The sequence below is a fragment of the Drosophila grimshawi genome, unplaced genomic scaffold, assembly GCF_018153295.1.
Source record: "Drosophila grimshawi isolate 15287-2541.00 unplaced genomic scaffold, ASM1815329v1 contig_848, whole genome shotgun sequence".
Lineage (NCBI taxonomy): Eukaryota > Metazoa > Arthropoda > Insecta > Diptera > Drosophilidae > Drosophila > Drosophila grimshawi.
In genome coordinates this window covers 18,198,936-18,221,266 of record NW_025063692.1, presented here as the reverse complement: position 1 = coordinate 18,221,266, position 22,331 = coordinate 18,198,936, and the positions used below count along the sequence as shown (strand labels likewise).

Here is a 22,331-nt window from a genome sequence, read left to right as displayed (position 1 = left end):
TACAACTCTCAATGATTCACAGTTATATATAGATCGACATACAGTTAATACGTAGTATTACATACATATTCATAAATATATATATATATGAATATATATATATAGTGTATACAGTGTACATAGTATTTCATTTCATTTTATTTTATTTTTTTTTCATATCATTCCTATCCAATCAAACTATGATCTCTTCAGCCGCCGAGCTCGCTCACACTTGATCTAATTCTATCTCGTCCATTCAACGCGTACATAAATATGTATCTTTGTATCTAACCCTAAGCTCCCATTGCGCAGCCCAATCTTTCAATTCGAGAAAGAAAGAAAAAAATAACTTAATACTAACGATTCAAAACTGCATTATTTTTGTGCTTGAGAGTTTCTTTTTTTTTTTAAGACTGGACTTATTGATTACATAAGTATGTGTTGCCTATTTTAGTGTGCTAGAGGTCTGCACCCCTCCCTGCCCCTTCACGTTGCCGTCCCTACGTGCGTTTATACGTTGCAACGTTTCGCGATAAGCTTTTCAGTTACGCGCATCAGCGCTTTCCACACACAATATTTGTCTTTTAAATGCATGTTAAGCTTAAGAATCTTGCATTATTTGTGCTAAGAATTAAACATACTTACATATATATATATATACTGATATTGTATAGCTCTATATATGTATTTATGTATGTAGTTTACGGAAATAGGCACACACATACAATACACGCACACTAAGAAAATGAAAAAATAGAGTTTGTGCAGATAAAAAATGATTGGTATTATGTAACAGCTTACGTAAAGAATCCTAAATATGTTTTCAAGAAACAGTCTTTTCTAAGTTTAATGTGTTTTTTTTAAAGGTTTTTTTTTTTTTGTTTACTTTGGAAACATAACAATGAAAATTGCTTGAGTGTATTTTTAATTTAATTTTGCCAATTTTTAATTTCATTATGCGGCTGCTTTTTTGTTTCATAGCTTAGCTTGGACATCATTTTTGAAAATGTTTAGGTTCTCAATATATAATATATGCTCTTAAGTATAAACCAAATACAAATACGAAAATATGTGCACGCATTTAACAATGTATTTTAATATTCATGCATTTCAATATGTATGTATTCACTGGAAAATTAGAACTTGCTCAAATTTCAATTTGTATTTTTAATGCATTAAACATTTGAAAATGCAAATTTTTTTTATCTACTTTTTACACACTATACAAAATATAATTTCCAAGCTTCCAAAGATTAAAAAAATAAAATAAAAAACAAAAAAACAATTTTCCAATCACAATGATTTTATATTTATTGTATATATAGAAAATAAAACTGATTTCGAAATCGAATTGAATTGAACTGTTCAAGAATGACTAGAAAGATTTACATACATACTTAGTATTGAATGTAAATATATGTTTTGTTTCAAGAAATTATAATTATTATTCTCTGTTGATGGAGAATGTATTGTGCACATACTTGAATATCTGCATAAGGTATATTTGATTAAAATATGCTTATATATTTTTCTTGTGGCATCAAGCTTTGTTCTCTTAGTTTTGGGTTTTTTCTTCTTGATCAAAAGGGTTTTTATCTATATATGTATATATATATATATTTATATATATATGCCTGTATATGTTTTGTATATTTCGTAAAAATATGTAAATACATATAGTAAATACAGGACAAAAAAACAAAAAACATCAAAAAGCGAAAAAGAAAACAGATGAAATTGTTGTTCTGGTTTTATATATAGTAAATATCTTAATCATCGTCGGACAGATTTGTTGTTGTGAGAAGTGTGGCATTATCCTCGGCGCCCTGCTCTTCGATATCCTGCACGAAAGATAAGATATACAAAAGAGAAGCGTGCATTTAGTTTATGATATTATCAATTCACATTTATACTTATAGATCACAGAGTTCCCCCACCTGTTGCCCAATCGTGTCCCAAAAATAGTTACAGCTTGTTTGTTGTTGTTTTTTCTTATACAAAATATATATATATATATCTCTATATATTTAGCAATCTGTATTTGTTTTTTTTTTATTATTTTGTTTGTTTTTTTTTTTTTACATTTTGTTAGGACGTATAAAACCACACGATCAAAATGGTAAACTAACATTAACAGTACTCGTTAAACACACACACACACACATATATATATATATATATATGTATATATATATGTACATATGCATATAGTATTAACAATTCAACACATATATACATACACATGCATGCAGATTACATTGCTTTTCTTATTCTCAACTACACACACACACACAGCCACACACACTCTCGCACACACATACACATACACACACACACATACACGCAAATAGAGGTACGAAAACGCAATTTTTGTTCGCATTATTTTGAATTCGGTTTTTGTAGCATTCTTGTATAAAAATAAAAAAATTTGTTTATTTCAAATAAAAAAATAAGATTTGTAATTAATAATAATTATGGTATAAAAATAATAAAAAAAAAAAAACAAAATTAAAAAATTATACTTAAAATGAAGCAAACATTGCAGTTTGAATATTTAAGAAAAACTTTCGCTCTCAGAGAAAATTGTATGTAAATGCATCGCGACAGTACAAAAATGTTTTGTATGTTGTTGTTGTGTGTTGTGTGTTGCGTGTTGTTTGTCATTTGTTGTGTGTTGTGTGCTGTGTGTTGCTTAGTGTATATGCAGTGGCTTGAGTTTGCTGATAGTCTGTTGTTTCGATTGTGTTTTTGTTGTTGTTGCAGTTGTTGTCTATGTTTTGTTTCAGTTGCTTGAGCGTCTGGAAGTGTGCGGAAGATTTTGTTGTTGCTTGGTGCATGTTGCATCGGATTCACTTGAGCTTCTGCTTGACAGGGCTGGGCGACGCCTGATCCGCCTCGGGCAGATCGCTCTCCTTCTTGCGCTTCACCTTGTCCTTGTTGGGCGCCTTCACCTTCTTCACCTGCGCCGCCAGCAGTTTGGCCTCCCGTTTCGCTTCGCGCGTGGCCCGCAACTGTTCCGTGATGAACGAGAAGACCAGATAGCCCTGCAGGGCAATCAATCCGATTAGCGAGACGAGGGCACGCAGCTTATAGCTGCCACCGGCAGAGCCGGCAATCCCATAGTACAACGTCAGCACACCAATCACCGAGGTGGCAAAGCGTGCCACCACAAAACAGGCGCTGTTCACAATGCGAACGCGTGCCAAACGCTCCTCGCGATCGAATACGCCAATCAGCTGGAAAATGTGCGCGATCAGCTCGCTGGCATAGTGCAATGTGAGCAGAACGAGCGCCAGACGCTGATAGCTGAGCGTATAGGCCAATACGATCAGCGTGAAACCGCTAATGGAATGTATAATCTTCGGCTGTTGCTCCTCCTTGGCGCGTATCTTTTGGAAATATAGTTCCGGCAGCATATGCAGATAGTATGACAGCTGAATGATGAAATAGAATTTGTGCAGGAAACTCATCGGATGCTCCGGATAGCCTTCCCACAGCTGGGCCACCTGTCCAACGTAGCCCTCGCGCAGCGCCACATGTGCACCCCAAATCAATGAGAGCAGATAGAAGGCGACCAGTTGGCCGGATTCATTGAAGCGTGCCAACTTGAATTTGGACAAATGCTGACGCTTGCTAATCTTGTCCAGCACAAACTCCTGAATGATCGCATGCATAATGATGCAGGTGAGCGTATAGAAGAATATCGCACAATAATCCTTAATGCCGGCCACATACGTATACGGTTTGCCATACGGCTGCTCGCGACTTGCCTCCACGCCGCTCACATTATGATGCAGCGATATGAATGCGCTTGCAAACGATGCCGTCGACTCGTTCATTAGGCCAACAACAAAGACCATTGCCACGCAGGAGATGATGTCCGCATGGTTCTGGATGACAAACTCATGGCTCAATATCGGTGGATTCTTATTTGTTGGCTTTCGTCCGATTCCTGGTTTGATGGCCATTTTGATTGTTCGTTTATTGCTTCTTCGGTTGTTGTTATTGTTGTTGTTGTTGTTGTTGTTGTTATTGTTGCTATTGCTGCAAAGTGTAACGTGTGTTTAGTTTAGTTTCAGTTTTGCTCTCTTGCTCTGGCTCCCTCTTACGATTTGTGTGTGCGTGGCGCTTGCAACGTCAGCAGCAACAGCAGCAGCAGCAGCAGCTGACAGCGTCTGCGGCGGTTTTATGGCCATGTGCATGCTGTGTTGCCTCTGCCAATTGGCCTGAGGAATCAGTGCAACAGCAGCACACACATACACATACACACACAAACACATACAGTCACACACAAGCACACACACACACACACACAATCACACACACACAAGCATGCACTACAAATTTGCCTTGTTGGCACAAACAGGCACACACACACACACCAACACACTCGCACACTCGCACAAACACACACACACACAGCGTAGAGAGAGCGCACGCAAGCAATTTCTTTTTTTTTCGTTTTTTTCTCTTTTACTCGCTTTTGTTGTTGTTGTTGCTTACAGGATTGAGATTTGTTGCTGCAACTTGCTGACGTAGGCGTCGTCCAGTTGTGTCTTCTGTGTGTGTATTTTGTGATTTTCCTCTTCCAAAATTTATTGTTTTTACTTATTATTATTTATTTATTATTATTATTATTTTCCTTTTTTTTTCTCCAGTGCGCCTGTGTTGCAGCCGCCTCTGCTGCCTGCCTGCCTGCCTCTGCCTTTTTTTTTGGATTAGCTGCTGCTGCTGCTGCTGCCGCTCACCTGTGCGTGCGTGAGTGAGTAGTAGTGACTGACTGACTAACTGAGTGACTGACTGACTGAGTGACTGAATGAAATGTGTGGCTACGTTTCACCAACAGCGCTCTGCGAATGCCAAGGCGGCCTGCTAGCCAACTACAGAGCCAAGCAACAACACCAACACTAACAACAACAGCGTTGCTGCCAGCAGCCGCAACAGTCAACAAAAAAAAATAAAAAAAAAAACTGCCACGCAAACGACTCTTGGCTCCAACGTCGCGTTATTGCTGTTGTTGTTGTTGTTGTGTTTGCTGCTGCTGCTGCTGCTGCTGGTTCACTACCACTTGTTCACGTTGTTTGTTTATTGCCTGCTCGCTTGCACTCGCACAACTAAGCGTTAGCGTATTGCCGGCTAAAGTCAAGCGCTCTCGTTTTCACACAGAGCCCAGAGCGCCACACAATATTATGTTGGGGGGGCGCCCACTCGCTCGGCCACGATGTCCGTTTTCATTTTCGTTTTGCTTCGTGTGCCAGCCGACCGTGACGTGTATTTTGTTGTCTGTTCTCTGTTATCGATATCGAAAATATGCATCATCAGTGGTTTTACAACTCTGATTTTGCTTGCCATGGGCACAAGGAAAAAGGTCGCTAATCAGCGCACATAACATTTGCTGTCACATATTCACAAAAGTTTTCTTATCGCATTTTTTCTCATATATTTCGGCTGAAATATTTTATTTCCGCAAAATAAAAATATTTTTTGGTTTTGCAGACAGCTTCAAATATACATTTTTCAGATCAATTCATTCACAATTTGATGTTGACGTCATGCGCATGGCAAATGCATATCGAATGCTTGCACGCAGAGTTGCCTCGCTCTCAAACATCTTGACATTCACATTGTTGCGCGCACATTATACACTGCTTGAAAGTAACGCTTTATATTTAAATACACGTTTGTAAGATTATTTCCATATACGCACATACTTTTAAAGTTTTTCTTATAATTTATAGCGGTGGTTATTAAATACTTACATTAAATCTAAGTAAAAATGTATGCACATATACCTTAATGTCAATCATGACTTATTTTATTCATTCATTCAAATACTTGTGTAGCCTTTCATACCACAGTGCTTTTTATTTTTATTTCAAAAGTATCATTTTCATATTCTCAATAGACACTAACCGTCTATCGGTAAGTTAGTCTCTCAGTTTTGAATTCTTGTTGATGGATCTGGAAAAGTCGGCCAGATCAGAGCACAACGTTCAGCTATTGTAATTTAAGCTTTGTAAGCTTCAATTACGTTCCAGCTTCTTACGTTCCAAAACATAAGCTTCAAAATATTTATTGTATCGCCTCTTTTGGCATTTTTTGATCCACGATTTGTGTACGTGATTTAAAACTACTTATATATATATATATATATATGGTAATTAAATGGAAATGGTTTACTCACGTTTCGGTTTCGCTTGCGCACGGAGGACACAATGGTGCGCTTGTTGCGTGCCACCAAGCAGACCGTTATAATTAAAATCATGCCAATAAGTGCAAATCCAAGTAGAGCGGGCAACAGCACGCTATCCTCAGCCTTGTAGCCCTGCCAGGGAGAGAGAGAGAGCGAGAGAGTGGAGATGGAATGTGAAATATGGAACAGCGACCGTATTAATCCAAGGTCCAACCATAAAAGGGGAGCCTCTCGACACTTACCGACCACGGGCCATATGCGGATGGAATATAGGCCCAGCGTGTGCTCATCCAAGCGTTGTTGTTATTGTTGCTGTTGTTGCTTTGAGTCTCATTTGTGTTGTTTGATTGTAGTTGCTGCTGCTGTTGTTGTTGTTGTTGTTGTGTGCTCTGCGTCTTGGCCAGTACGGGCGGCATTATTGGCTTCTTGGCTGTGGACTTCAGCAGCGGTACTTGTATAATGCGCGTGGTTATCGTTCCTCCCAAACGATTGCTCAGCGGTGGTGCAGTTGAGAATATCGGCAGTAGCTCAGTAGTTGCTGTTGTTGTTGGTGCTGCTGCTGCTGCTGGAGGAGTAGCTGTTGTTGTAGTTGTTGTTGTCGTAGTAGTTGTTGGTGTTGTTGTTGTTCTGCTTGCTGAAATAGTTTTGTTGAGCTTCAGTATAAACTGTTCGACGCCATTCCGATTAACAATCTGCACAGTTTTGCCAACAGCATCCACTGGAGCGGTTGTTGTTGTTGTTGGTGGTGCTGCAGGTGGTGGCGGTGCAATATGCTGTTGCTGTTGCTGCTGCTGATGCTGTTGCTGTTGCTGCTGTTTCTCGCCGCTGTGCGTGAAGGCCGCCTTCGTTTTGAGGAACCATTCTGTGGGACTGGGCAAACACTCGGCGGACACCAAAAATGGTATCAATACGGCGCCAATGATCACCGTGCACACAAAGATCAGGCCAAGATACGCAAAGGACGATGTGCGACGTTTGCGTGGCGTTGAGCTGCTCCGCTTGCCGCCACCACCAGCTGCCACGTATCGGACGAGGAGGAGGCGGAAGCAGAGGTGGCGGCGGAGGCGGAGGAGGAGGAAGCGGACGCCGAGGCGGACGCGGATGAGGAGGATGAATTAGATGAATTGGTGGCATTCGCTGCTGACAGGCAGCTGGAGTTTGTCAATTTGCCCTCAATTCGAAAATCGTCATTTTGCGGCAGTATCGTGTATTGCAAACTGTTCTCGCCATGTCGAATTGTTTTGTACATTTTGCAAATACTCTTTTTCTCTCAGTTGTCCTTTTAATTGTTTTTTTTTTCGGTAACTAGTTATGTTGAATTCTTACAGCAACACTTTTTCGTCCTGTTTCTGAATTTACAAATTTCAGTTTACGCTTTTCGCTGTTGTGGCAATTGTTTTTACTGCTGCTGCTACTACTGCATGCATGCTCCTTGCGCACCAATTTTATGTTTTTATTGATTAAGCGTTGTTGTTCTGCCAGCTTGCATAGACAGAGAGGGAGAGAAAGAGAAAGAGAGAGAAAGAGCAAGAGAGAGAGAGCGAGAGAGAGAGAGATAGAGAGCGAGAGACATAGATGAGCAGCAGGCAAACTGAGATTAACTACAAATTTTTAGCGCAGTCGCATTTTGTATTTAACGCAGTGTGGCAAAATTCATAACGGTTTAATATATGCACCTGAGTAGTGCTGGAAAACACATACATGTATATGCACTGCTTGTCTGTAAAAATATATCAATACTTCGCCATACTGACAAACAAGATGGCGAAAAATTTGAAAACAAAATAAATAAATAAGAAAAAAACAGAATACAGCTGATATGCGCCCGCATTTGCATCATCTGAAATTGAGAATGAGCCCAACAAAATTAAGGCACTCCTCCAACTGAAACAATCAAACGGCTGCCGGCTACATGAATAATTTTCTTCGTTTGTCAGACTATCCTTAATGCCTTTGCTAAAGAAATGACTTGTGTAATTTATTTAGTTTTTTTTTCAATTCAACAGAAGACAGCTGCAATTTGCATACGCTTTAGTCATACATGGGATGGAGTAGGTTGAGTGGACACATAAAGCAGCAGATGAATTCACAATGTAAGATTTCTAAAGTAATGTTGGGTAGTGCGTGTCCTTCAGAGATCCTTCATTTATAGGAATCTAAGTAGACTAAGTGATGTAAATCTAAGCATGTTAATTAAGCTTAATCGCTTAATATAATTTATAAATAACACTGTTCAGATATATGTATTACAATTGAAAACAACGTTTGACAGAAATGACAAGATAATTTTCAGTGTTTTCGTGGCAACAACAAATTTTAAATATTATTACTTTTATAATTAGAAAACAAACCGTGTACAAAATTATACACAATAATTGATGGAATTTAACTTCGTTAACTCTTTTACCTCAATGGCATAAGAAATAGATATTTAGGATACCAAAAGTTTGTCTGCTCTGTAAGGCCATTCATTCAAATTTAAAAATTTATGAAAACGATAAGCACTAGCTACATGCAATATACAATCAAAGAAATCAACTTAAGAGTGACAGAAAATCAGTATTAGAATATTGAAGATGAGCTCTCGTTTCAATCATTTCTGTTGCAACACGAACTACTGTGGGGCCAATTAAGCGATTGAGGAGCAAATAAAATATGTTATATATATCTGCAATAGCTATATATTATTGTATCAAGTAACAATCAAATTTTCAAGCAATTAACCCAAAACTAACTTAATAATTCATTCAAATGGAATCGATTTTCATAAAAAGAAAAAGCTTTAAGTACATGAAATGTGTTTGAGATAAAAAATACGAAATCGAAAAAGATGCGAATTAGATTTGTTTTTTCAGTCAGTGTGCACTTAGTCACAACACATTTGACACTGACTTAACCTTGCCTTGGAGAATTCACATTTTTCTATCGATTTCTCAACAGTCGAGTCGTTTGAAATCCCAAAGAATATACATATCACCAAACACAAGACAATTAAGGACTATAGGCAAATAAGTACGCGAGCTCTGCATAATTTACATACGTTATTCGAGTTAGCTTGATCATCTAAATTCTGAACATTAACAAAACCATGAGTCATCGCCAAGAGCAGATGAAGATGTTCACCGAGGATGCGGTTGTCAAACTGGTGGAGTGCGCCAAGCGCTTACAATTGAGCAGTGTGCTAACTAAAGAGGCGAAGGCCGAGCGTCTCCCAAAGGAGTCCGGGCAGTACAGCGTACTGACGATGAACGAGCAGAAGCGCAACCCGGAACACATCCGTAGACAACTGGGTACCGCCAATCGAAAGCTACGCCGACCGGATGGTGATGTGGTGCCATCGCCAACACCACCGCCGTCGCCACGTGAGCGAGACAATCTGTCCGAGCTGAGGGATGATTACATGGAGACCGCTCAATTGATCGATCAAATCAAATTAGAGGCAAAGATGATCAATGCGGACATGCTGTACTGTGCGCAGCACCATCGCGATATAACACTCGTGCAGGAGATCGAATTGGAGACGGTCACACGCTCGTTGAACTCGCTTGACTCGCTCGCAGGCAACTTGGGTGCGCAACTAGAGGGCAATGAGTTTAATGATATCATGCAGCGCTGCAACAACGCTCTGAAACGCTTCAATGATCGAGATTTCATAAAGTTCGAGGGTCCAGCCGATTTCGCACACATCAAACAGGCCATCGCCAATTAGCTGGAGGTGGATCCCATCGAGCGAATAGGCTTCACGCACTCAATTTACATTCTACTTTTAATAACCTATGATTGGGTCATGCAAATGTGTGTGTAATTGACAAAAGGAATTATATGTTAATATTTATGCAATTAATCAGTATCGATCACAAATTGGAACATACAAGTTATTCTTACTGTTTAGGTAAACTCGTCGATCCTTTCCAAATTTTAAATAAACAATTTATTACATTTGACAGCAACAAATCTTTAATTTGTTTGAATATTTTAATTTGGCGCCCTGCGCGTCATAATAATATAATGTTCGTTATTAACTTGTAATTACATTTGCAGCCGCCAGTGTTAACAGCATCTCGTTGTGCAGCGCTCTCTCTCTCTCTCTCTGTCTATCTCTCTGCAAAGAGTGATCGGCGATCTGCCGGCTGCTGCAGGGAAACATGCAATTTGTTTTTGTTGTTAGAAGGCTTAGCGTTTGCTTCACGACTCAGCATATAATACAAAATATATAATAAATAAATACAAATGAATAATAAATATAATAAAAATAAAGCTATCGAAAAGCTGATGGCGCAAACCTTCTGTATTATCATAAATGACGTGTATCTTGGATATGTTTACAGGGTACGTAGCTAGTCGAGCACGATCGACAAGGTCAGTCTTATTTGTTTTGGGCGCATGAATCATTTGCAGTGAATCTTATCAGCCCATTGGCTCATTTGCCAATTGTTTTTTCATTCGTTTTTCTTCTCTAATTCTGAGAGACTATATCAGTTTGGTCCTTAAACCTGTCAATATAAGCATTTAAGTAATGATCCGGAAACTGCACCAACAATTTTACCTGCACTATACACATATATATAGGTATAGACAAAGACTTAGAAATAGATATAAATATAGATATAGATTTAGATATGGAAATACATACAGATACCGCTTCATTTTGTCCTAGATCCATATAGATACCAATGTAGAACATGCTATAATTACTTACAACTATTGAGATACATCTCTGAGTAAGCACATCTGTATTTGCTAAATACATGAACTAGATATAGACAAACATACGTATTTTATTTGTTACCATAATATAAAAAACAATATGGAATTGAAAATAAAACATCTACAGATCAATTTGTTTTCAGCTTTGGCTGATGAATCTCATTGCCCCGACGCCTTGCCAGCGCCAGTGTCCAGCAGATAATCCAAATTGGAAGAAATATGGTGCAGATTGCAAAATAAAGCCAATTTCCATAAATCTAAAATAGAGAGAGAGTGAGAGAGAGATATAGAGACTTACTATAAACGAAACTAATGAAGATTGGGAATGCGACTCACTACTGAATCAACAAGCGCAAATGCTGCCGCATCCATGGCAGCTGTGGCGGCACGCAGCAGAAGCTGTTGCATCGTCAGCTCTGGAAACTGATGGAAGCTCATGACGAGCACAATGATATAGATGACAACCAGTGGATTCAGGAGTAGCGTCCATACACGAGCCAGGCTGCGTAGTGTGCTGTTCCTAGTGCTAGTATTTAAAGCAACAACCATGGGCACCGTTAGCACGCCCACAAAGAAACCCAGCGAGAAATTGAGCAGACCAATGACAATCAGAGTGCAGCCGTATATGAGCAGCAAGCTGATATGCAGCAGCTCGAGGCCTCCATCAGGCAGTATCACCACGAATGGCAGCACGAAGCCAATCAGGCTCAGTGCAATCAGTATTGTGGCGGTGAGCGGAGCGGCGTTTAACGGCAGCTCCAGAATATAATGTTGCAGTGGCAACACATTAGCCAAGTAACCAATGAGCAGCACCACAGCCAAATATATCAGTACGGAGCCATACGGCAAAGACAATTTCAATGACTTAGTATCGGGCTTGAGGGCAATAGTTTCCTGCGATAATACTATGGCCGATGCATCCAGTGTGGACCATGTAAGATAGGCTTTGATGAAGCTGCAGGCGACAAGAGCGACCAGTGCTGGCATATAGTCGCCAATTGATATGTACCGATCATTATGAACAATTACGTAGAAAAAGAAACTCTGATGGAAGCGCTCCAGCAAATTATTCAGACTACGCGCAATGCCCTCGATGGCCTTTAAGAGTGGCACAGCCGATGAGGTGGGATTGCTTTTCACATTGGAGTTGGTAACACGCTTCGCAGCGGATATGGTTAGCGCATCGATGCGGTAGCGATGAAATAGTCCATGATTACCATTGGGCACACCTGATGATTGCGTCGCAAGCATGGCCAGCATTTGGCGCAGATTCTGCTCAAAGTTTGAGAGACTGGAGCGACGCTTCTTGCGCGGCGTCTGTTTATAGCCGGAGGTGACGCCCTCGCGCGCCATTATGCGCTGCACCAAATTGAACATATCCAGATTCGGCAGCTTGCCATTGAGGCCCTCAATCTTGACATCAACGTAATCTACGTTAAATTTAGTTTAGCATTTATTGTTTCAAGTTAATTTTCTGAATTCACATACCAATTTCCAGATCCTGCACTTCGATATTTAGCGCAGCTTGAAGCGAGCCAGCACGTGCGGGCAAATTGCCCGACAGCAGATATGAATTGGAGCTATCTGGTGTTTTGTCGCCGTCATGGTAGGCCTCCAACCAGGCCTGCATACCCAGCTGCTCCTGCTCGGTGACCAAAAATATCAAATCCTTGGCCCAATAGTTTTTGCCTGCAATGTGCAAAACTCTGTCCAATTGACATCCATATAAATACTACACATATCTATCAATACTTACGCCTGGCAAAATCCGCAAATGCTAAAAGCAGCGGCACACTAGGTGATATTTCCACATGCACCGAGCTAGGTGCACGATAGGGCGCCGAGAATACAATCCCTTCTGTGGATCCAATGCGCGGAGCACGCAATATGCCGTAGATGTTTTTGCCATGAAACTCCTTGCCGCCTCCGAATGGATAACGCAGCGAATAGTTATGTGTGTGCGTCTCTAAGCCAAACTCATTGAATTTGGCCAAGATCCAGGCGTGCGGCGTCGTCGATTGATGATCCTTACGTTCACGCTGCAACTCCTCCAGCAGTTGGACGGCCAGTCGATTGGCATCAATGCGTATCTCGGGATACACCAGACCTAAATCCAATCAATATATACACAATGTAGATATATATATATAAGTATCACAGCGCTGCTCACCTGGTGAGAGTGCATTCTCTGATAAGTAGGTGCCATGGTTGAATTCCGGCAGAGCCAGGCATAGAAACCAGACCACGCCCGCTGTGTAGAATGCGTAGCAGACCTTTCGTACATGCTTCGCTAGATTGTCCACCAGCTTGTTATGCGTCGATAGTGATGGATCGGACAACAGACCCATTGTTCCAGGCACTAGTTTCCATAAAACAACAGCAACAACAAAATTTAGCCGGCACAACTAGGGCTGCAAAACATTAACAAATATTATCGATAACTGCACTCAGCTTGCAACCAGGGCTGCGTAACCATCGATAACAACAGCATACATATGACGCTGTTGGTTTTGAAATCCCATTTGATAACATTTCGCTTGCTTATTTTGAATTCTTATAATTACAAATAAACATATATTCTAATGAGCAGATATACACAGATACAATGCGGATATCGATTTCTGTTGTTTCTAATCGATATTTAATCAATGTAAGCCTTTTTTGTAGTCGTTCCCAATTGAAATAATGATGCCCATTACAGTAATTTAATTTGATTGCTCCCTTCAATTTAGCTAATTAATGCAATATGTGGGCTTGTAAAAAGAAAAAAAAAACACACTCAAGGGATAGGGTTCCTAGCATATATTTTTAAACTTTGCTTTAAAGTTCACATAAGCATCATATTACATACATATATATGTGTATGTATATTGTAGATTATATCAGTTATGAATTTAATATAAATCCGTTTCAATTACTGTGGTGGAATGCTCGGCACTGGCTTTGCATGTGGCTCCCAGTGCAGATAATTCAAATCAATGGTTAGTTTGGGCCGTCTAAACTGTGGCAGCTGGAGATGATCATTGATGGTTTTCGGGGTGACACAGATGACATTCTGGCCCTTCCAGTATTTGATCATCTTCATGGACTGCAGGGTATAGATGATGTCGTCCTGGGTGATACCGCTCGCCTCACTCAGCTCCTTAATGGTTGTCTGCTCCGCCGAGCAGTATCCCTTCATCAGCTCGAGCAGCGTATAGGCCCAATAACTGCGATAACTCAATCGTCCCAGATCCGACAACGGCTTCTCGGGGCTGCCAATGACGCCCTCTTTGCGGGACAGCTCATAGCTGAAGGCAATCAATAGTTTGCCATAGCCCTTGCGCTGATGCGGCGGTAGCACCAAAATACATGCCACATTATTATTTTCGTGCGAGAGTTTCTCTTTTGAGAAATAGCCGACAATGTGATACCCCTCCTTGTCAATCTCACAGAGTATATAGAAATAGAATGGTTCCATATCGAAATAGAGCACTTTGTGATCCAGAAATAGCTTGGCCATCAGACAGAGCAGTTGGCAATATAGCGGCTGCTCCTGGCCATTTACCTCAAAGATGGAAATTGTGCCATTGCGATAGATCTCTCGACCAGGCGGACGTCGCTTCTGGCAGTCATACAAATGAAAGCAATAACTCTTCTCCAATCGCATATACTTCAGGCAATATTCGCACACATATAAAATGCGTGCGTTGCTGTACTCCTCCGGAAATGGACTGAAGTACCACGTGTCTATCTCATAGCACCCGAAAATCAACTTGTCAATATATTTAATTTTCGTTATCTGCTCGTGCTCTTTCTCCAGTTGAGCTTGCGAGGCCGTCAGCTCCGCATGGCTCTTCTGGACATGATTGATTTCATCGTAGCGTCGCTTCTGATAGCGTGTCATCTTCCGGTCACTGTAATCGTAGCGATTGTTCTCGCTTGCCGACAAATAGTAATCCATGTTGCCCTGCCGCTTGGCGCGTGGCATCATGCTGCTGCGTACGCTGCTTCTCATCGATGATTTGGCGCCGCTGCTGCTGCTGCTGCTCGGTTGATCGCAAGGCGGCGTCGATGGCGACGGCTGGCTGGTCACCGTAATGCCGCCCAAATCATCCGCATTATCGGAGATGCGATGCCGACCCACCCAGCCGTCGAGGCGCCGATTGAGGCCCACATAGTGTACATAATACTCGTTGGGCGAGATTCCGTTGTCGGTGATGCGTGCCTGAAGCACGTGACCGGCGTGTACGGTGCCATCGGCACGGCGTATATAGTATATCTTGTCGGAATGCTCATTGATTTCGATCTTCTTTAACGGCATATCGCAGCCATCCGAATCGGTTCGCTCTGTTGCGGTTGCCGTATCCACTGAGCTGGCATCATTCTCTGTCAAGAGTACATCATCATCATGATCATCATCATCATCGTCATGATCATCATCATGATCATCGTCATGACCATCGTCATGATCATCATCATGATCATCGTCATGACCATCGTCATGATCATCGTCATGGTCATCATGATCATCATGATCGTCACCATCATCAGCATTATCTTCACCATCATCAGCATTATCTTCATCGTGCTCGTCGTCTTCTTGCTGATCATTCTGCTCGTTGTCTACCTCCCGTTGGACATCCGGTTCGTGTTCGTCATCGCCAGTGCTGCTCTCATCCTCGCTGCTGCCGGAGATGCTCTCATATTGGCTCATCGCTCCAAAATTCAGCTTTTGTCGTGGATCTCTTGGCGCCATACCCGGCGACTGTGTGCGGTATTCTTCATCAAGTTGGTGTTGCATCTGCATATTAAAGGCGTAGTGGGAACGCCGATTGCCTGGCAATATATCGATGAACTCCTCACCATCATCTATGGGTGATGCGGGCGTTTCGGGCACTTCCATCTCAGCTTCCGGCTCGTCTTCTGGCTCCACTTCCGCATCGTCTTCCGCCTCAATTTCAGTATCTTCATCGGCATCTTCCTCAGCATCTACCTCGGCATCTTCTTCAGTTTCTCCCTCCACATAATGCACAGCGTGCATTTGATTCGCTGGCTCTTCAACATTCTCAACTGGCTCAGAGGAAGCATAACTGAAACCCTCATCGCTGCCTGCAATGTCAGTGACATCCACCACCGTGTTGGGCGAATGCTCCTCCTCGGTGGCATCGCTGTCTGCGCTGGAGCGCGATGTGTTCGAATCGCTCTGCTCGTTGCTGCATGAGCTATTTGTGCTGCTGCTCTCCTCATCCGCGGACACTGGGCTGTGTGCTTCGCCCATTACATGAGGTCGCTGTGATCTAACTTTTGTTTCAGCTATTGTATCGTCGCCTTCTTCCATCGACTGATCCGCCGCATCGACAACATCAGATCCCTCCGTTGAGCCACTGATATCGAGACATTCAGCATTCAACTCGGCGGCCGCAACCTCGACTGGTGTGCGTCGTGAATTGCCGCCAATTTCGTAGTGATTGTCATCGTCCGTTAAGGTCCCGGTATTTTCGGGCATGCGTCTCGAGTGTTCCTCTGACATTTTATGTATATTTGCTTTTATATCACACTACACATAGATGAAGCAGCACAATTGGTCAATCATTTCATTTTTTATTTACTCCAATTTACAACTTACCTATGGGATTATTCCGTAGCTACGGCATTCGCCTCATATTTCTCTTTCGCTATAAATTATGGTGATGGCACTCCACTGTCTACTTGGCGTAATCGATTGCGAAAATATCGATGACGTGGTGCAATAATAAGTGTTTGGCAGCGCATTTTACAATAAAGAATGCATAAAAAATAAACTTGGCTATACAGAAAAAATGAAAAGATTTGCTCGTAATTTTATTTGAATTTTGTTATTTATTAATCTATTCCGATCAAAATGTGGGCTCCCAATATAGCGATATCGATAATAGTGTTGATAAACATCAAGCGCATTATTAGCTCACTTGTGTATATACCTACAAATGTACAGCTGTATACGCACAAGTACATATTTATATTAAGTACACAACATGTATATTTCTAAACTGTGTGTATTTATAAATGTACATGTATGATTTATTTTAGCTGCATTTATTTATCAATGAGTGCACTTTCATAAGTAACGGAATCAACATGCTAAATAAATTGAACATACTTTGTACATAATTATTTTAGTTAAATCTTATTTAGTAACCAATGATACTTAATATTATTATTTATCACGAAAGCAAATCAATTTAAACTAATGTATAACAGCTAATAGATTAATTATCTTAGAACAGTGTGAATTTATTTTTTCATAGCTCTGATGCACATTTTTCGATTCAACTTTGCAACTTTTTATTTATTTTTTTTTAGTTTTAAAAACATTTTATTACACAATTTTCTAAAACCATTTACTTTGAAATATAAACAATTGGCATCATCCGTGGAAGCGAAGCCTCCATCAATATACATATATTGTAAATATTGTCTGATTGATAGCGCTGAAAAATAAACTGAGCGACAAGGAAAATTCATTTGAGATTTTCTGGTAGCTTAACTGCCCTAATGTGAATTTACTTTTGTTCTAAATACATACTTATTTACTAAATAATCGGAGCAAAAAACAACAAAATGCATATGTAAGTATATACGTTAGTATCTTAAGTTTAAGCCATGTGTTTTTGTCATTTAAATGGAATCCATATACAAGTAAATCGGACCGATTCAAAATATGTTACACGTTAGGCGGTTAATATTATAAGCCCAATATAGGCTACGAATATAATGTGTGAATGCTTGAATGTATATAAATATATATATAAATATATATATAAATATATATATATATATATATATATATATATATATATATCATATATCATACATAGAGCAGTGCGTGCAATATGTACCGTAAACATTTAACAGGTAAAAAGAAAAGATATTTTTTATAAATATATATGTAAATGTTAGGCCATAGAGGAACTACTCGTAAGCGTACCATCAGCAAACTAGGCAAATACATCTCAAATTACAGTTAAAATAAATAATTATCTAATTTACATCCATTTCAGATAGGATTATACATAATGCGTAACTACATATGTTTGCATACATGTACAAAGTGCAAACGCAACCGCAATCATAATCAAAATTATGTCTGTAAACTGGCACCAGTCACTCCTCCATATCCATTGCCGCCGGCAGCTGTGTCCTCACTTTCGATGAAGCGCCGCATGAAGTCGCTGCAGCTGTTCTGATAGTCTATTGTCAGGGAGCGTTTACTGCTGCGCAACAGAATGCGTCCAAAGACTGCAGCTGTTTGGATGATTAAAAAGTTGTTGTTGGGTGATTCCGTTAAGTGTATTTAATAAGATATGCCACTGGACTGGAGTACTCACCGACGCTGGATAGTTCATAATCATAGCGTTCGATGACTTCGCGTAGGAACATGCACAGATGCATGAAGACATTGCGTTTTGGTGCGCTCAGCATGTGTATTAGTTCCATGGCCTCCGATTTGCTTCTGCTAACCAATAGATCCTCAACAAGTGGCTCCAGCAGCGCCTCCTCAGGCAGGTCAAGGAACAGCAATAGCGCCTCGGCAGCAGTTTGTGGTGTGCCCGCTATAATTTAATCAGACACGTGATAATTATGATTCAGTTCATAGACATAGCAGTAAAATTCAAACGTACGAAACTCATCCTCCGACCAGGTGTCCAGCCAGTCGCGTACGGCATTGAAGTGACTGCTCAGCTGACGACGGCGGTCGTAGCTCTGGAAAATGCCCTTCAGCTCATCACCATGCTTGTGTAGATAGTCTATAAGCAGGAAAAATTCACGGGGCATCGTCACACGGTACTCAGGCGACACGTCTAGCATCTAGAGAAATGTTATAATAATATGGGCTTTTCAAAGTATATATTCAGATAAATGTATTACCATTTGCTTCACTTGATCCTGTTTGTACTCGCTGATGGGTCGATCGGTGCGGCACATTGTCTCCATTGATAGACCAAAGCAGCTAGGCTGATATTCACCCGTAACGGTTATGAATATGTCTCGTCCAGATCTCACATGCAGTATGAGTATATCGAAATCACATTTGCCCGATGTATTGCAGATCTTTTTAAGTAAGCCCGTTATCGAGCTGGGATCGATCATCATTCTTAAACGTATGCTTCGCGCCGAGTCAATCATTAAGCTATCCGAGCGCGGATCCACATTCAGCCACTTCTCGCAGATATCGTTTAATGGCGAATCCTTAACCTTGAACTCAAAGTCTACCTGCTGCGGACAGTTGTTGTACACATTAAAGTCCCGCACGGACGGCTCGTTGAAGCGCACCAGACCAAATTCGATGACCGTACGCTCAGCGGTTATCTGCGGCTGATTATCATTCTCGCGCTTGTCTACCGCCTTGAGAACCTCTTCTTGGATACGCTTATACTTGGCCTCATCACGCGTCTTTATCTTAACCCGGAATATGGCGAAGACGGGCTTGTGATCGCTCTCCCTTATCTCCATGACGCTATTGTATAGCAACTGTTCGATCCGCTTTCCCTTCCACAGTACACGGTCGCAATAGGCAGGCGCTCGCTGCTTCTCGCTAGTGTCATAGGTATCGGTGCCGACATCGTATTTGTAGGTGGGCAAAAACTTGATCTCACCCTCCGTATAGCCCTTGAAGCACCTGCCCTGACTCATCTCCTTGCGCAGCTGATCGTATTGCAGCCGCAGCTCATATGATTCCGCATCGCACTGTAGCCCAGGTGGTTCTTGTATGCGATAGTTCAGATCTCCCAGCCAGAATATGTGACTGCAATTATTAGAGTTGATTATAATTTTATTTGGTTGAAGGGGACACATATCCCATATCCTATAGCTGAAGCACTTACTCATGATCGCTGATAGTGATAGGATGCGGGCCAAATCCATCAAAGCGTGTGCCTTCCTCAATGGCCTTGTAGTCCTCGTTGCGAATCATCACATTACCCATGTGAGCAGCCAGATGTGAGTTGATGAAGCATATGTTCGCCTCGTTCAGCTGCAGACTGGCTGCAACGCCGCCCTTATTGCCCAGCGTTTTGAACACACCGCGTGCCACCCAACAGACGCGGCAATGTATATGTGGTCGCAGCTGCTTGCGGACAATGACCGTTAAGAGAATGCCAGCCAAGCGCACCGAGCGCAATTCCTCATACTCGACACCTTCGTGCACGTTCTCCAACATCTTGCGTCTGTGCAACAAATAAAATCAATATGTTATCAAGCAATAATAATGAACGAAAGCAAAGTTCAAACGAAAGTCCATATCCCCATAAACATATGCATATACATAAGCACTTCTCTCACATCTATAAACCGCTCATTTCTGTCAAACAGACAATTTAGACACAGAGAGAGAGAGAGAGAGAGAAAGAGGGAGAGAGAGATATGCCCTTTACAAAGAAACACACATACATCCACTGTGCCTGGATCATTTCCATCTGAGTGGCATTAAGTATTGCCTTTTTCGTCGTCTCCATTTCCTGAAGTCCAATTACATAAATATCGGGAGCCTTATCGCTGCGTGCCAGCCAAGGGCGCAGCGAGATGCTGCTATCCCAGCATGGTTGATTATTAACATTCCATGTGGCGCAGTAAACACTGGAAATGAAGGACAATCAAATGTTTGAGAAAGAGAGAGGGATCGCTTGACTAGTTCTTAGCTCACATACGTAAAATCCTTGTAGACAATATATTGGCTCTCGCGTTTCTTCAGCTCTTGCTTGACTTCGCCGATCTCACGATAATCGTCCAGCCAACGAAAATTGAGCGTTGTTTCCGAGGGCATATCGGCATTCCACATGGATGACTTGTACGAATTGATTTTTGCATAGAATTCATTAAAATCCACCGACTCCATTTCAGTTCTGATTGGATGATAGTAGTATTTGCTTGGCCTATCATTGTCCGTTGATAGATTGAATTGATTCGTTACGATTCCCGTGGTTTCTGCAAAACGCACAAAACATTACATGATACAAAGTTACAGAGCACATGGCTCACAACACACAAGTGTCTTTTCACTTGACCTACCTGTCGTCAGTTTAAAACTGCCGTTAATAGCAAATACATTATTTATTTTTAGCTCATTGCTTGCGGTCAGTGGGGTGCGCAGGAGCGAGAACGAGATTATTGCGTATGTGCCACCTGATTCTGAGGACACGAGCGTAAGCAGTCCCTCGGAGTGCTCCTGGCCTCTGATTTGATATGCCTCAAAGATCTGCAAGATGTAAACGATGCTTTCTTATTTATTTATTTCTGTGTGGATGTCAAATACAATTTTGTAATTATCCTCCTTCTAGTGTTTAAAAAATGTCAAATATATAAGAAAAATTGTGTGTCTTTTTTCACACATCCCGTGGCCTACTCCCAAACCTAAATTTCTGCTTCCCTCCCATGGTTACACAGAACACACAATCAAACACAGAGACACACATTAAGAGAGAGCGAGAGAGAAGTCTTCTGCATAACTTTATCTTTTTAACTTTCGCTGGAAAGCAGCAACGCATTATCACCCGAGTGATATCTAAGGCATGAACATGATTCAATGTAACCTTATGGTCCCTATACATTTACTATATGCACACGTATCAAATTTAGCGGAAGCATTGAAATGTGATTCAAAAAAATGCAGCATTAATCGATTAATCATCACATGACATTAACACAAGGTACATGGTCAGCTTACCAGATGAACATGCTCGTCTGCCTTGAAACGCTGCTGGATGATGTCAATTGTTGATTTCTCCGGCGATGCAACTCCGGCAGTCGGATCCACGTTGTTCCCGCTCTCCATAATTTAGCGGCTTTCGGTTTCGGCGAGCAGGTTAAGCTGTTTTCACTGTTCGCTTTTGTTTGTTATTATGGGCTATGCGATGGAATGTAGAATAATACTGGATGGGCTGTGGTTACGATATTATGGATTCTCTTGGCAATTTGCTTCTTTTTTCTACCTGTTATTTGTCTTCTTTGGCTATTTTTAGTTAAGACAGGCGCTCGGATGCCGCGGCGAATGACGGCAGCAGCGATTTGGTTTGTGTTGTTTGTATTTTTGCTCTTCGTTTTTAGAAGTCAAAGCTTTCATGGACAACTTACACAATTTCAAAGCGTTTATTACATGTTTCCTATTTATTATTTTTTATATCTTTCTGCAATTTTTTATCTCGTATTTGCTTTAACAGTTATTGGACGGTGGGTGTGGGCGGGTATATTTATTGTGCAGACACAGACACACACATACACAGAATCGCAATCACTTATTCACAGCGGAGCACAACTACTGGCGATGACGATAATGTGAATTTAACTTTCGATTTCGGTTAAGCTTGCATTTAATATCCGCTCTACACACTACTCACTAATAACGATGGCTATATCATGGAAATTCAAGAGTGCCTTTTGCATAGGTATAACAAAAATAAAAATAAAAACACCAACAATAACAATAAGAAACAGT

The 22,331-nt window shown here is 41.1% G+C and overlaps 5 protein-coding genes across 7 annotated transcripts; all 5 read right to left on the bottom strand.

The window, feature by feature from the left end:
- Window positions 1-1,729: 1,729 nt before the first annotated feature.
- On the bottom strand, window positions 1,730-7,569 carry LOC6564623 (ras guanine nucleotide exchange factor P). The gene is made up of 4 exons (XM_032738161.1): window positions 7,258-7,569; window positions 6,415-7,162; window positions 6,164-6,304; window positions 1,730-1,820 (listed from the first exon to the last, which is right to left on the bottom strand). The coding sequence occupies exons 1-4, from the start codon at window positions 7,419-7,421 to the stop codon at window positions 1,749-1,751; spliced, it is 1,125 nt and encodes a 374-aa protein (XP_032594052.1). The 5' UTR covers window positions 7,422-7,569; the 3' UTR covers window positions 1,730-1,748.
- Window positions 2,174-4,045, bottom strand: LOC6564622 (translocating chain-associated membrane protein 1). The gene has a single exon (XM_001991549.2). The coding sequence runs from the start codon at window positions 3,945-3,947 to the stop codon at window positions 2,829-2,831; it is 1,119 nt and encodes a 372-aa protein (XP_001991585.1). The 5' UTR covers window positions 3,948-4,045; the 3' UTR covers window positions 2,174-2,828.
- Window positions 7,570-10,926: 3,357 nt separating the features above from the next.
- LOC6564625 (glycosylphosphatidylinositol anchor attachment 1 protein) lies at window positions 10,927-13,271 on the bottom strand. Its single transcript, XM_001991552.3, has 5 exons — window positions 13,050-13,271; window positions 12,636-12,986; window positions 12,368-12,568; window positions 11,216-12,309; window positions 10,927-11,136 (listed from the first exon to the last, which is right to left on the bottom strand). The coding sequence occupies exons 1-5, from the start codon at window positions 13,225-13,227 to the stop codon at window positions 11,008-11,010; spliced, it is 1,953 nt and encodes a 650-aa protein (XP_001991588.1). The 5' UTR covers window positions 13,228-13,271; the 3' UTR covers window positions 10,927-11,007.
- A 395-nt stretch (window positions 13,272-13,666) lies between these two features.
- LOC6564626 (males-absent on the first protein) lies at window positions 13,667-16,536 on the bottom strand. Its single transcript, XM_001991553.3, has 2 exons — window positions 16,488-16,536; window positions 13,667-16,418 (listed from the first exon to the last, which is right to left on the bottom strand). The coding sequence occupies exon 2, from the start codon at window positions 16,389-16,391 to the stop codon at window positions 13,794-13,796; it is 2,598 nt and encodes an 865-aa protein (XP_001991589.1). The 5' UTR covers window positions 16,392-16,418; window positions 16,488-16,536; the 3' UTR covers window positions 13,667-13,793.
- A 1,171-nt stretch (window positions 16,537-17,707) lies between these two features.
- On the bottom strand, window positions 17,708-22,299 carry LOC116805572 (type II inositol 1,4,5-trisphosphate 5-phosphatase). Of its 3 annotated transcripts, none has more exons than XM_032738221.2 (10): window positions 21,829-22,299; window positions 21,564-21,777; window positions 20,909-21,095; window positions 20,548-20,824; window positions 20,291-20,476; window positions 19,726-20,067; window positions 18,770-19,646; window positions 18,523-18,709; window positions 18,229-18,453; window positions 17,708-18,145 (listed from the first exon to the last, which is right to left on the bottom strand). In XM_032738221.2, exons 2-10 carry the CDS (start codon window positions 21,669-21,671, stop codon window positions 17,982-17,984), a joined length of 2,553 nt encoding a protein of 850 aa, XP_032594112.1. In that variant the 5' UTR covers window positions 21,672-21,777; window positions 21,829-22,299; the 3' UTR covers window positions 17,708-17,981. The 3 variants fall into 3 exon arrangements, with proteins under 3 accessions (XP_032594112.1, XP_032594113.1, XP_032594114.1); XM_032738222.2 differs by having other exon boundaries at window positions 21,564-21,768; XM_032738223.2 differs by having other exon boundaries at window positions 21,564-21,743.
- Between the last annotated feature and the right edge of the window lie 32 nt (window positions 22,300-22,331).